General features: G+C 37.7%; 1 protein-coding gene across 1 annotated transcript in view; it reads right to left on the bottom strand.

The window, feature by feature from the left end:
• Positions 1 to 8,363: 8,363 nt before the first annotated feature.
• LOC103590250 (late secretory pathway protein AVL9 homolog) overlaps positions 8,364 to 15,973 on the bottom strand; it is a 38,798-nt gene continuing 31,188 nt past the window's right edge. The window contains exons 13-16 of the mRNA XM_008572452.1: positions 14,835 to 14,952; positions 12,100 to 12,153; positions 11,396 to 11,484; positions 8,364 to 8,757 (exon numbers count right to left, since the gene is read on the bottom strand). Of these exons, the coding sequence (XP_008570674.1) occupies positions 8,642 to 8,757; positions 11,396 to 11,484; positions 12,100 to 12,153; positions 14,835 to 14,952 (377 nt within the window). The 3' untranslated portion in view covers positions 8,364 to 8,641. The remainder of the gene's footprint in view (positions 8,758 to 11,395; positions 11,485 to 12,099; positions 12,154 to 14,834; positions 14,953 to 15,973) is intronic.

The following is a 15,973-nucleotide window of genomic DNA, read 5'->3' as shown; positions in this document are numbered from 1 at the left end:
TTGGTATTAAAATTTCTTTGTATGAAGTGACAGTGATAAGAGAAGATAGTTTCAAGAGTCCTTACTTGGCAAAATAATAAGTGGTAAAACTTGCTATCCACGTGAGGGAAAAAAAAATTCAATTTCTATTTCACACCACTCTAAAAAGAAGTTCTAGATAGATAAAAGCTTAAATGTGAAAGGCAAAACTAAAAGACTTCTTGAAGACTATAGAGAATATTCTCAAGGAAAAGGTTTTCATAAATAAGACACAAAAACTCTAATCATAAGTAGATAAATTTGTCTACATTAAGAACTCTTCACCAAGACATCATAAAGAATAAAGTCACAAAATGAGATATCTGCAACACATAATTGACAAAGAAATAGTATCCCGAATACATACACACACATATATACATGTGCTGTGGTTTGAATGTTTTTGTCTCCTCCAAAATTCATGTTGAAACTTAATTCCCAATGCAACGGTATAAAGAGGTGTGGCCTTTAGGAGGTGATTGAGTCATGAGGGCAGAGCCCTGCTGGGATTAGATGCCTTCACAAAAGGGTTTGAGGAGGGAGTTTGTACCTTCCACCATGAGAGGACACAGTGTTCCTTCTCTCTGGAGGATGCAGCAACAGGTGCTGTCCTGGAAGTGGAGATGGGTCTCTCACCAGACACTAAACTTGCTGGAGCTTTCATCTTGGACTCTCAGCCTCCACAACTGAGAGAAAGAAATTTCTGTTTGTTATTATAAATTAACCAGTAGTCTCAGGTTTGTTTTTTTTTTTTTTTTTTTTTTTTTTTTTAATAGCACAGATGAACTAAGACAGCCTATATGGATGTATAAAAACTCAAACAAGAAATAGACAAACTAATAGAAAAGCGGGTAAGAGACTTCAACAGACATTTCACAGAAGTGGAAATCTAAATGGTCAATCAACAAAAGTAAAAGTATCCAACTTTATTAGTACTCAGGGAAATGCAAATTATAACAAAACACCATTTCACACCCACCAGATGGCAAAAATTTTAAATGCTGGTGATACCAAGTGCTAGAGATAATGTGGAGCAATGGGAATTCTCATGCTCTGCTGGTGGGAGGGCAAAATGGTAGCATCACTTTGAAAAAAGTTGGCATTAACTGAAAAGGTTAAAGATGTGCACATTGCCATCACCCTGCAGTCTCCCTCCCACATTTACACCCTAGAGAAATGTGCACAGGTGCACTGGGATGTGCGCACTAGAACGGTCAGAGCAGCTCATCAGCCCCAAACTGCACATAGCCAACGTTCACCTATAGCAGTGATCAACTGTGGCAGAGCCTACAGTGGACTAATATGAGAAAGCAATGAGAGAGAAAGATTTCCTAAAAATCAAAATTAAGCAGAAAAAGACAGAATACAAATGATGTGATTCCATTTATACAAGTTCAAAAACAGGCAAAACCAAACTATGTTTTTAGGGATATATGTAGGAGGATTTGTATAAAAAATCATCATCACAAAGTCACAGTAACAAATACTTCTGGGTGGGGAAAACTACAGGGGGCGGTGCTTTTTAGGTGCTGGCAAAACATCCTATTTCTAGCTGGGTTGTGGTTGTATGAATGTTTGCTTTATATTTACTATACTGTAAATGTTTTATGTTCTTTTCTGTATGGTATTTCACACTTAAGTTGCCCAACTTAAGAAGGACATCCCTTTTCTTACAAAAGTTCTACTGATTGCAAATCTCTAAGACTGGGAAGCACCTCTTTATGTAGTACTCAATGAATGCTGAATGCAGGTATTTTAGAAAGGACTCAAAGTAGGCTGGAGGAGACTTTCAGGAGGAAGAGAAGCTGGAGCTGGATCTTTGATAACTGTGTATTACGGGTTCTCTCAATGCCTAGAGGGGTGGGAAAGTGATAGCATGATAGCCAAAGTTTCAGTCGGCGAGGGGGCTTGTGGGGGCCAGGGTGCTAGTGGAGGAGAAGCTACAAAATAAAGTCCAGATTCCCATCAGGCACTCAGGGTCCACCACATGGTAACTTGTGCCTTTTCACTGGCAACGAAGTTGTTTAATGGCTAGTGAGTAGTTTTTAACTCTTCATTATTAAAATTCTCAAACGTACACAAAAACAGAATAGTCTAATGAACCCCTATGTACCCATCACTTGGCCTCCGCAACTATCAGCATTTCAAGTGGCTTTTGTCATTTTTCCATTGTCTCCATCCATATCTACGTGCTCTGGGAGTGCGGCCCAGTCCAAGGAAGGATAAAACACATTTAAGAATATTTGAATTCTAATTTTTGTGTTATGTTGGGATGTCATTGTTTGTGAGATAAAGAGCAAAGAACACAAGAATTATAATCTCCTGCCCCAGGTTATTCCCTGGCTCCTGACCCCATAATCATACAGTCTTTGTGCTGGGAGAGGGTCTGTTGATGGTAAAGTTGGACAGGTCAGTCCTACTGCAATGTGCTTCCCCAACCCTGTGTGGGTTACCCCAGGCAGAGAGAAGCCCTTCACGAAGGGATGTTCTTTGGAAAGAACTGGCTCCATAATCACACTGATTCCAGATGTCACCAGATTCAATAACTGCCACGCCTGTCCAATCAGAATGAAGAGCAAGTGGCTCTTACCTGGGAGGTGATGGGAATCCATTGCATGCCCACAGCAGAGCCTGCAGCCCAGTCTGAGTGGTAATCAGGAAAGGGAAGAAGATGCCTTCCCTTCCCTGAGTAGAGGAAGCTCAACTGTCCTCAAGTCATGTCATCAGGTTTGGGCTCCGGTCCATGTCAAAGAATACTGGTAACTTAAACTTAGGCCTGCATCATCACTCGAGGAAGCACATGTTCCTGGGGAGCAAGGAAGCTCGTCTGCTTCTTCTGTGAAGCACATCACAAGGCCCTTTGGTAGAACAGTTGTAAGGGAACCACAGAACATGGAAATGTATATGAAAACGTGCTAGGACTCCTCAGGGGAAATGTCAAGGGCTGTTTTGAAGCTTATCTGTCCAGGTGGAAAAATGGGAGGCTTGGAACATGTCCTATTCCGCTGGGGGTTTCTGTCAGTGACCTTACGAGACATGACCAGCCTCAGTGCTTTGTGTAGCACCGTGCACTGAGCGTTCCACAGGGGCTAAGACGCTCTTCCTGCAGAGGCCACCCCCTTGAAAGCTAAGGCAGCAGTGTAAGCAACGTCAAAATGAGAAATTCATTCTGTGTGCTGGTTTCTTAACAAATGAAGCTGAAACTGCCATCCATCAGTGAAGCAGGCCAGAAATCACACGACAACAAACAGGGTACTTCTCAAAGGAGAGGTCAAGTACAATTGTACGCAGAACGAAACAGGATAATTTTATTCTAATTTTTTCTTAAAATAAAGATACAACAGAAGTTTTACAATTCAGTGTGATTAGACGTGATTTATAATTTTAACACTAAACAAAGAACTACTACTACAAATTATACTATTACTAGAGCAAAGAGAAACTACCTTTCTGATCAAAATGTACCACAGTTTAACTCACTTAGAAAATTTCCTAAGTTTTCGGGCCGGCCCGTGGCTCACTCGGTAGAGTGCGGTGCTAATAACACCAAGGCCCCGGGTTCGGATCCCACATAGGGATGGCCGGTTCGCTCACTGGCTGAGCGTGGTGCTGACAGCACCAAGTCAAGGGTTAAGATCCCCTTACCGGTCATCTTTTTAAAAAAAAAAAAAAAAAAAGAAAATTTCCTAAGTTTTCTAAGCTAAACTTTTTTAGAAAGTGTTTGTGGAAAGCCTTTAATCTCAAATACTTAAACTATATTTGCAACTACTGAATGCCTTCGCTAACTCATTAGTCAAATGCTTCCCCAATTTAGAAACCAATGACCAAGTTTTGATCTTATTTTTGCAGCTATAAAACAAGAAAACAACAAAATATTTTCTAAGAACAGAAGCTTTCTGAAAACTTCCATTACCTTTTCTGGATCAGTACCTGACTGAAATGTTCAAATATTTATATTGCACACACACAAAAAATTTGAGCAGCATACTATGTGTGTCTGAGAACCTGACAAACAATAAGATTGGAAAAAATCCCTAAATTATGTTCTATTTACATGATTTAAATATATAGTTTCTATATCTTTAATTAATATAGGTAAAAAGGTAAACTTCAGAACAGCACAGAAATACAAATGTATTTAGAGTTTTACAAAATATATTCAACCCCTCAGACATGCACAATTTTTAATTTTAGAGTTAACATACAAGGGAGTTAGTTTCTTCTCCTTCATAACGAAAGCAGGAAGTCGTGTGTACAAAATTATTTACATGAAAAGAATAAAGATCCACATTCCTTTTCTTTGTCCTTGACAAATATTTACGGAATGTTGGAAATTATGAAAAAACAATTCCAATGTTGCGAAGTCCAAAGACTTGGAATGAAAAAACTCCTAGTGGCACATTATGCTATGTGGAATAACAATCATTTTCAAGTTATCAGGGCAGCATTCTCTACCATGTCTAAAGGCTACCAAGGGACTGGGTGGAAATACCTTGCCATCTCTGATAAAAAATCAGAGCATGCAAATGTCGATGTCATTTCAAGGGTCCCACCCAATTCTCCAATAAAATAACAGACAACATTTAATAGCTACTGTCCTAACAGGCTACTTTCCATAATTGCTGAAGCAGACAAGTACATGAGGTTAAGGATCAGTACATTGGCTCCTTATAGAGCTGAAATGCTCCCAAATTCATCACTAGCACTTGAGGGAAAAAGACCACTGGCTGTAACTTCCACAAAACTTTTCTCCACAAAATATAAAATAATAACAGTACCTACCTAACAGGGAGATAATGTTATATTAGGTTCATTTTAAAACTTGTAGCTAGCAGGAGGTTCATTTTAAAACTTGTAACTAGCAGATTAAAATTCTAAATTCTTTCTGAAAGAATTCTTACAATCTTCAGCGTATTAAATACTGCTCTCAAAACACTTTCATTCAGATTTTAAGTACCTTGTTGGTCAGCCACACAACAACTTCTCATTTCCTCTTTCTAATTTGCTTTCTCCTTGGCTTTCCAAAAGAAATTTTTCTAAAAAACATCAAATGCTTTGTATAGGACTTAGAAAGCAGAAGGTTGAGGGAAGTCACATCATATGCTCTGGTTTCTGCCAAAGTATATTGCTGCTAGGGCCGGCCTGTGGCTCACTTGGGAGAGCGTGGTGCTGACAACACCAAGTCAAGGGTTAAGATCCCCTTGCTGGTCATCTTTTATTTAAAAAAAAAGTATATTGCTGCTGTTTTTCTTAAAGCAAAAGTAGATGAGAATTGTTTTAGGGCTTGGGGACTAGTGAATCACTAATGGATTTGGGGACAGACTATTCACACTGGTTATGTGAGCCAAATACATATGCAAAATCATTCTAAGCCTTTGACATGCAACTTTTTCTATCTATCTAGACCATGCTGTAGCTTTACCTCTCTGCCTTATCTATACCATTGTCATTACAGCACCTCATGAATTAAATTATATGAGGGACTTTTCCCAAACACTACACTTAAGTTATCTGGACAGCAGTGAAGCCACCACCAAGCTACAGATGTAGTCTGTGTGCCTGGCACACCTGAAAAAGGCTGGCTAACACAATCTCCCTCAGGCAGGCCTAGTTACCAAACACTCAGTTCTTAGACATGAATGCCTTGGTGCAAACACTGCCACCAACACACACACCTTTACCAGTGATATGTCAGAAGATGGCACGGAGCTGGCTCCTCTGGCTCACAGAGCCAGTGTTTGGAGGGGGGCTACCGCTTCTAAGCTGTTCACTCAGCTGGAGTCTAAAATGAAAGCCTGAAGTATGTAGGTGGAGTCTAGAATGAAAGCCTGAAGTATGTAGACTCACAGGACAAGAGGCCAGGCTTCCTGCCTTCAATTATGCTGGCCTCAGGGCCCCTGCCAACAATATAATGGCCTATGTTCCTTGAAAACTCCAACACCTCCCAGAACCTGAAGGAAATATGGGCATGGGGTTTTGACCATTTCCATGATGAAAATTCTGTCTTCTGAGTCGTTTTATGTTGAAAGACAGTTAAGTGACCACTTTAGGAGTTGAACTCTTAACTAGAAACATTAACAACGCTCAATTAAAGTATATGTTCAAATGGGGAACAAGTGATAGTAAAGCAAAGTTAAATTTTCCTTGACCATTTTTATTTCAGAGGACTCCAACGTATGGGTTGGGCTTCTTTTGAACAGTGAGAGATGTGAGCTTACCCCAATCACACAAACCATACAAACTAAATGAAGGACAGGCATCTTGCTTGCTGACCCCTCACAGGGCTCCTAGCTCCTAGCAGTGTGATCTTCTGGCAGTAGAGGTAACAATTGCACATGAATACATTATTGCACTCCAACTAATGCTGAGGCCTCATGAAACAAGATGTCAGAATGAACTCTTTATAGTCTCATGGCAAAACTGATTAAGTATTTTTAAAAATTTTGTTTGGTATTACTTTCTTCTCTTCCATTAATATTTCTTGAGGTTAACTTACCTGACAGAAGTGAAATTAATGGAGTTCTCACATTAAACCCTTCAATTTATCATCACTGAAGAAACATTAACAACGCTCAATTAAAGTATATGTTCAAATGGGGAACAAGTGATAGTAAAGCAAAGTTAAATTTTCCTTGACCATTTTTATTTCAGAGGACTCCAACGTATGGGTTGGGCTTCTTTTGAACAGTGAGAGATGTGAGCTTACCCCAATCACACAAACCATACAAACTAAATGAAGGACAGGCATCTTGCCTGCTGACCCCTCACAGGGCTCCTAGCTCTCTAGCAGTGTGATCTTCTGGCAGTAGAGGTAACAATTGCACATGAATACATTATTGCACTCCAACTAATGCTGAGGCCTCATGAAACAAGATGTCAGAATGAACTCTTTATAGTCTCATGGCAAAACTGATTAAGTATTTTTAAAAATTTTGTTTGGTATTACTTTCTTCTCTTCCATTAATATTTCCTGAGGTTAACTTACCTGACAGAAGTGAAATTAATGGAGTTCTCACATTAAACCCTTCAATTTATCATCACTGAATTCTTGTATTACTATGTTCAAATGGAAGTATGCTTTTAGATTTGCTGGCCTAAAACACAAATTGGAAAATTTAAGGATATTGCGATTTTGTTCCCATGTTCATTTCACAAGACTTAGGAGGATTTACTTCTTAAATAAATATTTCATAAGGGGTAACTCAAATATAACCAGTGTCCTTCTTAATTAGGCTCCCTGTTTTCACAACACTGTTTATATCATATGCAGATTATACTCACAATATATTTTCCAAGTAGCCTTTGTTACTTCAAAGGCAGTCTGCTCCCCAAAAGTACTCCCTGAGAACAGCTATCCAAGATCCCCTGGAAAAGCAAATGAGAGCTGAGCAAGGCAAACACATGAAGTGCATCTGTGTACAAATCATCAGTAGATGGCACACACGTGCATGTGTCTAACAAGAGGCCAGATGTCCTTTATGAAACAGGTGACTGATGTAATGGTAGTTTTCTTCTCTTACCTCTTGTTTTTCTAAGTGTGAGCTAAAATGAGGTTTCTATTTAATATTTATGGGCCACCTTGCTCTTCTTTTATAAATACTTTCAGAAGAGCACAGGGATTGATTACAGGAGGATTTTCTTTCAGGGAAGTAAGAAGGCCAAGTGCCTCGAAACGCTTTAGGAAGAATAAGACTAGAGAAAACTTGTAGGTCTGTAAACACTCAATGAAAAACTGGTCAAAAGAAGAAATAGAAGGCACAAACCTTGGATAAAAAAAACGCTTGTAAAAGACTGCAACGTGATTAGGATTGACAAATCTAGCACTCAGGTCTTTGAAAATACTGCCCTATAGACACATTCATGTTAAATTGTTTCAACATCACTGCAACCACCACTACACTACTTCTCTGCACACCCACTTGCACAATTAGGAAGAGGAGGAAAGCACGGTGACACTCCTTGATGCCCCAAAGCAAGTTTTAAGGGATTTGGAAAGAACAAATTAGAAATATGGAACAGAACACCTCATCCTCAGAACTACCACTTCTGATGTTCACATTTCTGGAAGGAAGTAAACTGATAAATGTGTTATGTGGGTAGAAAACAGACAAAACATCATCATACAACTCAGCAAAATAATAAAGGGTAGACTGTATGGCCCTTTAACTTCATAAGCACATTTTAGGGCCAACATTAAAGAAATTAAAATAGTAATATAACTTAATTTTAGCAAATATAAATTACAGTGACCAACTAGATATTCAAACAGCAAAACAGAACAAAATTTACATAAGCAAAAACTTTTCTAAAGTAAGCAAATGTACAATGTCAGAACTCAAAACTCATTAGAAGGTTCATTGTGTGTTTTAATCAGGCTCAGGCTGAAATAAAAGTAGTCGATTTAAACCCCAACCTGGAAAGCCATCCCTGCTATGGCTGTGATTTCATCTTTTCAGCATCCTGCAACATTCATTTAGATAAAAGGCAACTGTCCATGTAAACAGTTTGAAGTATCAATCCCCTGCTGTGGACCTGTGGCTGATGATGAAGAACAGTCTGGGAGCAGCAGATGGACAAGGAACACATAAACCTAAGAAAGCAAGAGCAACCTTTGATGACCTGCTCAGGGCTTCCCATCGGGTGGCTCAGTGAGACTTTGTGGGGTGGAATTGGTGAAAGTAGAAAGCCATGAAGACATAGCTGTCTTTGCACTGGAAAAAGCTCCTCCAACTGATTGGCCTGGGAGAAAGAAGGGGAAAAACAAGAGGAAAAATGTCTTAACTTTGGTTAAGAGACAAAAAAAGACTAATACTAATCAATAAACGTTAATTCACTAGAACACACCAATATATATATATTTTTTAAAAGATGACCGGTAAGGGGATCTCAACCCTTGGCCTGGTGTTGTCAGCACCACGCTCAGCCAGTGAGCAAACCGGCCATCCCTATATAGGATCTGAACCTGGGGCCTTGGTGTTATCAGCACCGCACTCTACCGAGTGAGCCACGGGCCGGCCAGAACACACGAATATTTTAATAGTTAATAAAATACCACATAAACTTCTAGTTTCAAAATGATTACTTTGCATGGAAGTGTCTTATAGGGAACTAGATAATTTCTTGGTGTAGGAGCCTATTCTCCTAAGCCTTCTCACGGTATTCATCAAATAATAATTGATAACGACACACACAGGGAAGAGTGGTTGGTTAGACTGTTGTAGGGAAATTTGCTTTTGTCCTCTAAAAAGATGTTACATTAAACAAAGACATACAGAACTCTATCTGTTTCAGGTCTACCTTGCTGTTAAAGAGCATTATCTCAAAAGTTGATGCTAATGTGAAATTACTTAAGTTGAATTATATACTCCCATTAGTCTTAGGGGAGTGTGGAAGAGAACTGGCTTTAGGATTTCACTGTTAGCAACAGTAACAATTGACATCATAAAACTATAATGAAGTGGAATTTTTCTATTAAAAAATAAAAACTCAAAAGTCAAATGCATAATATTACAATATTATGAAAATAAGTGCTAATACACCAAATTCCATTTCTTTGCAGTAAAATGAACCTAGTGGTAGGGCTATGTGTTCTGTGTCATTTAAAATGAGTCAGTAGGGGGCTGGCCTGTTAGCTCAGTTGGCTAGACCGCAGCCTTATAACTCCAAGGTCACAAGTTTAGATCACCTACAGGCCAGCCCCCCCCCCCCCCCCCAAAAAAACACCAACCAAACAAAAATGAGTCTGCAGAGTTCTCTCACTCTGTCTGTCTCTAGTTATACAGAATGCTGGAGCTGTAAGGACTCCTACAAAGAGATCACCTAGTTCTGAGCCTTTTGAATTGTGTTCAGCAAAGGTTAATCAATCTCTCCCAAGAGCTACAGAGGGAGATATGTCCTATTTTTAAAACATATTGGTATGAGAAGTAAATGGATCAAAATGTAAACAATTGATGAATCAGATATAATTGGGAGTTCCTTGTACTATAGTGATGTCTCTTTAAGTATGAAATGATATCAAAATAAGAAGTTAAAATTATAGAAAAGGAGGAATGAGGACTTTGTTTAGACTTGATATAACAATTTTCAAAATATCTTTCAAAATATCTTAAGTGAAAAAAGCTAGGTGCAAAGGAGTATATATAACATGCTACCATTTGTCTGCCTTTGATATTAGGGTAGTACTGGCCTCATCAAATGAAGTGGGGAATATTACCTCATTTACTACTTTCTGAAAGATTTTGTGTAAAATTAACACTATTTCTTCCTGAAATGTTTAACAGAATTCAAAGTGAAGCCACCTGTGCCTGGATTAAATTAAAAAACTTGTGGTGAAGTTTTGAATTAAATTTCTTTAATAGGTATAGAGCTATTCAGATTTTCTATTTCTTAATGCATCAGTTTTGGTAATTTGAGTCTTTCAAAGAATTTGTATACAGTTGACTTTCTATCTGCAGTTTCTACATCCATTGATTCAACCAACGGCAGATCAGAAATATTTGGGAAAAAAAAATAAAATACAAAATAACACAGCAATAAAAAGTAACTCACATTAAAAAAAACAACACAGCATAACTATTTACATAGCATTTACATTGTATTAATCATTATAAGTAATCTAGAGATGATTCAAAGTACAGAGGAGAACGTGTGTAGGTTATATACAAATACTGCACCATTTTATATAATGGACTTGGGCATCCACAGATTTTGGTATCCATGGGAGGTCCTGGAATCAATCCCCTGTGGATACTGCAGGACGACTGTATTTCATATACACTGCTAAATTTGTTGCCATAAAGTTCTTCACAATATTTCCCTATTAACCTTTTAAATTCTGTAAGATCTATAGAGATCTATAGTGATGTCTCCTCTTTCATCTGAATACTGGTAAATTGTATCTTTTCCTCTTTATCAGTCTATAAGGACTTTATAAATATTGTTGTTCTTTCCAACAAAAAACAACCACTGGTTTCATACTTTTTGTGTGTGTGTGTGTGCGTGTGTGTATGACACTACTCCAGAAAACAGTAAGCAGCTCCTAATGTCTACTTTATTATGAGTCTCTGCCATTTATAAAGAACCATCAGCAGCGCAGGGAATGGGGGAAAAAGCTCCAGTGGAGTTTGAATCCTGGTAACAGAACAGTGACTTCATTTTGTCGTTCTCCATCAGATGTGGCAAAAAAATTTGCTGAGCTTTGATATTATCTGGAGCCACAAGAATTTTTTTAATGAGTAAGACAAAAATTTAAAAAACCCTCTTTATTATTATGTGATACACAGGTTTCTACAACTTTATGTTTTTATCAATTATATATTAAAGACAGAAAACAGATGTGTTATGATTACAATCAGTTCCTGGCTAGGGCATGTCTTACCAACAGCTTTTCCTGTTTGTACAACATTCCGACTGGTTGTGACCATGACGTTTCCAATCTTTTTGCCACGTTCACTATTCTGAACAGAACTGAGTAAAGGAAAGAAGTGTTAAGTACAATTTTTAAAGATCTCACACATGCACATACACACATGCACACACAAACCATTCTATAACTATTCCAACTTAGAACTACTTAGAAGGGGATGGTCTGTAGCTCACTTGGGAGAGCGTGGTGCTGACAACACCAAGGCCACGGATTAAGATCCCTTTACTAGACATCTTTAAAAAAAAAAAAAAAAAGAACTACGGAGAAAAGAAGCTAAATTATTCATTATTTGTTATAAATAAATTTATTAAGCTTTTCAGCATGTGAATTTTCAGAATATACGAAAAGAACCAAGAAGAGATGAGGACGTGAGGATGTACAGCTCAGTCTCCCTGACAGTTATGCTTTCCTTAATGCACTTCACCAAAATAAAAATGGCAAATTCCATTATTAGTTCACACCACTCTCCATGGAACAGCAGTGTTTTTACTATGAAACACACACAGTGCTGAGCTACAGAATGTTATGTACATATTTGGTGACTATTTGAAGTATAAGTCTATCTAATGGAGAAAAACAATTCCCAATCAGCAATGAAACACATGGCATAAATTCAGACATAAGAATTTTTCCAGTATTTTCTTCCAAGTACTCACTGTGAGAATCTTAACTTCATGTCTGACACTGAGTACTGTCCTTGAAATGGATGGCTATAAAACAAAGTTTGAGTTTAGACTATGAGTATTTTACCAATAAAACTGCAAAAATGTTATCACAGGAAAATGTTAGTAAATAAACGTCTCAGGTGTGACAAAGCTGGGTGGTACTGCTCTGATCAGGATACCAGGCTTTGATCACAGCTCTCCAGTTATAGCTGTGAGATCCAAAAAAGATTACTTACCCCCTAAGCTTTAGTTTCTTCATTTATTAAATAGGTGTTTTGTGGGCGTAAGTTAGGCAAGCAGAGGAGGGAGGGGCAAAGGTTGTGTTAGTGCTACCCTGACATTCTGATTTAATGGGTCCAGGATGGAGCCTAAGTATGAACATATTTTAAAAGTTTCTCAGGACAGTCAAGGTGAGTCACCGATTTAGGCCATGGTTACAGACTGTGCCTCGATCCTGTTCACTTTATAAATGTGTGCTATTTATGCGAAGATTTGTGGATGGATTAGCAAGATCCATACTTTCTGTAAGAAAAGTACCTAAAAATTTAGGTCTTAAAAATGGCACTATCTTTACTTTTGTAATGTACATTGTTCTTTCTCCCTATTTTCATTATTCAAAAAGAAAAAAGTATATTTAAGAAAATCAGGCAACTTGACCACAGTTATGCTATAAAAGAGGGGGTCAGTAAACATCCAAATTCTTGTCTCAGGGGTCGTTCTGTCAAAGTCTAAGAAAGAAAGTGAACTTAGGGAAATCTATAGCTATTTATAAAATGCTACTTATGGTTTTTTAAATGACAACAAATTGCTCTTCATGGGCCAAAGTAAGAACAGGTAACACTTCATTTTTGTGGATTCCTGAATCACAGGGTTGAAAAATGTCTGCTTCTTGCTAAATCAGACTGCTGCCTTCCCTAATCTTTAGGAGTTGAAGAAAAGCCTTCATAGATCTAAAAAATTACAATTAGTTTGGAATATTTCTAAGTTACACCCCCCTACTAACAATTGAAGACTATCATTTCTTATTTTTAATTTGGTGACAATATTGAAAAATTTCCATACCTACATATTACAGTTAACAGGTCCTTCTTTAGCCTTCTTTTCAACCTAAATAACCTCAATTTCTTTACACATTTTTCTAAGAACAATTTTATAATCCTTTAAAACTCATTTCAGCTAAGCCTCTATAGACCTGCATTAAAATCTGTAGAGCTGGTCCAAATAAAGGGAACCAGATGCAGCCATGGATAAAGATAAGACCAGGCCTCCCAGTGCAGAGCCTAGGGCAAGATTCTGGGCTAGCCCACATGCTGGACTGTGGACAGTCATGGCAGAGTCACCTCCTGAGCTCCACCACTGTGAGTGCCACCTGGCAAACCAGTTCACATCTGTTTCCCTTCAACATGCTTAAGAATACAAACCTTATAGTTAGTGAGGGAGAATTCTTTCAACTCTCAGCCCTTTCATTTAATATTACTAAAATGGTTTTGCCTTTTAATTCTGTTTTTACATTTAAATGGCAGTATAGGTTTCTGATATAGCCACGAATGATGATTAAATTCACTAAAATTGATGTTGAACCTAGTCATTTTTCTTGATAGATATAAAGTTTAACAAACATGTGCTCTAAAACCCTTCTGTACCACCTCACCCATGCAGATGATTCCCCAAGTTGCTATGGCTTCAACAGTGTGTTTGTTTGTGTTTGTGTGTGTGTGTGTGTGTGTGTGTGTGTGTGTGTGTGTGTGTGGTGGGAGGAGTATCCTTTCTAGCACCACTTAAATCACATCTGCAGTTTAGCTAAGTAAAGCTAATCCTAGCCTCCAAATAATATGGTAGTCAGTACAAAGTTGACTTTTGTCCATTTCTCACCCAAAGGTATAAAGTACAGTGAAAACAGTGTATGCCTGTATTATTTTAAAAAAAACAACACATCATTTTAACCTTTTAATTCAGAAAATAAATTCCCAAGGTGTACACATTATATCAGTTGATCTTCTTAGACTCTAATGTTTTTATTATTTTTAATTGAAACATAATTGATTGTACATATCTGTGGGCTACAGCATTGAATATCAATAACTATGTGTAATATGTGACACTATATTTATCATTACACACTTAGACTCTACTCTGTTGCATTCACACACAGGTGTTATTGTTTCAAAATGGCTCCAATCCACAGCCATGTCTTTTCTAATTATATGAGATAAAGCCTTCATCCAGTCAACATTCAATATTGCAGTAGGTTTCTGATGTGGAAAACTAGGTCTGACCAGTTACCTAGGAGTTCAGATATCAAGTTTAATTGGCTTTTCACACATCATGTACTAAAATAACCTCCCAGTTTGAAACCAGTGGTATTTCCTTCTAGACTTCTATCTTGTTTGACCGTTCTGTTGAAGTACAGCTCCAGGGGGAGGGAGAGAAGAACCATCATGTACTGAGCATTACCATATGCCAGGGACTTCCTCTCTGAATCACATCAAGAGCTGGAGAAATGTTAGTGCTTCCCATAATGCCCTGGTGCTTTTTCTGTAAGGAGTTTGAACATGGAAGCAGTTTTTAAACTGCTTCTCTATATTTGGGAGGCTTTTTATAACCTACCTAAGCAGACTCTTGAAGATATTCACAACGTCAGAGTTAAGATATGACTTTCTTTGTATTGCGCACAGTTAGTAAACCAATCGTGCTAGGTACTATCAATCTTCAGAGGATGTGCTTACTTTGGATTTATTTCTGCAAGTGCTGGATGCTTGTTGCTGTTCCACACCCTGTAGTTGTGAGTATTCTTCCATGCTGTAACAAAAGTGGTCCCGTAGTCTGATAATATCTTTTCATTATCTGTCAAGTAAATATTTGAAAGAAGTTGAGCCAGACTGTAGCCATTCAGAAATGTGAAGATTAACAACCAAAAAGGGTGAAGAAATGGCTTTATCCCCCTGCATCCCACTTCTTTGGGAAGATAGCCTACCAGATGTCAGGAAACTTGGGTCTAGTTCCAGGAATCCTGTTAAGAAGCTATGTGGCCTTTGGCAACTCAGTTAATCACTCAGAACTTCATTTACCTAACTGAAAAATAAGAAGGTTGAGCCAGATATTTTCCAAGCTTCCTTATAACTCCAAATATTTCCATGTTCTCCTTACCATGAGGACAGCATTATTTACTAAACAATAACAGTGAATACTGATTTAAACATATGGAACAGGCAATTAGGATATCTTTCTATACTTTCACAAATGTCATTTTTCTACGGGAAAAAAGATATAAAAAAGATAAAGAATGGATACATGAATTGGTTCTTAGCCACTATTTTGGACTTTGCCTCACTATCTGGTGTTTCGTTCTTGAGTTTCCCAGCATTTCACTGTGAAAAATACTTAAAATAACAATAGGGTTTTTCATATTTAATGCTTAAAAGTTTTCAGCTTTATCAATGCCATGGAAAAGCTTCAATGCAGTGTTTTCTTCCACATGGAAGAATAGAAATTACTTGGCAAACTGATTCAAATGGCTATTGCTTCATATATTAATTGCATGTTGTTTGATTTGAAGGTGAAACACAAGTACCTTTTATTGCTTAGAAAGGAAAAGGAGGGCCGGCCCCGTGGCGCTCCTAGCCTCCAAATAATATGGTAGTCAGTACAAAGTTGACTTTTGTCCATTTCTCACCCAAAGGTATAAAGTACAGTGAAAACAGTGTATGCCTGTATTATTTTAAAAAAAACAACACATCATTTTAACCTTTTAATTCAGAAAATAAATTCCCAAGGTGTACACATTATATCAGTTGATCTTCTTAGACTCTAATGTTTTTATTATTTTTAATTGAAACATAATTGATTGTACATATCTGTGGGCTAC

This window comes from Galeopterus variegatus, unplaced genomic scaffold (assembly GCF_000696425.1).
Source record: "Galeopterus variegatus unplaced genomic scaffold, G_variegatus-3.0.2 Scaffold785, whole genome shotgun sequence".
Lineage (NCBI taxonomy): Eukaryota > Metazoa > Chordata > Mammalia > Dermoptera > Cynocephalidae > Galeopterus > Galeopterus variegatus.
This window is presented reverse-complemented; position numbering and strand designations above follow the sequence as displayed.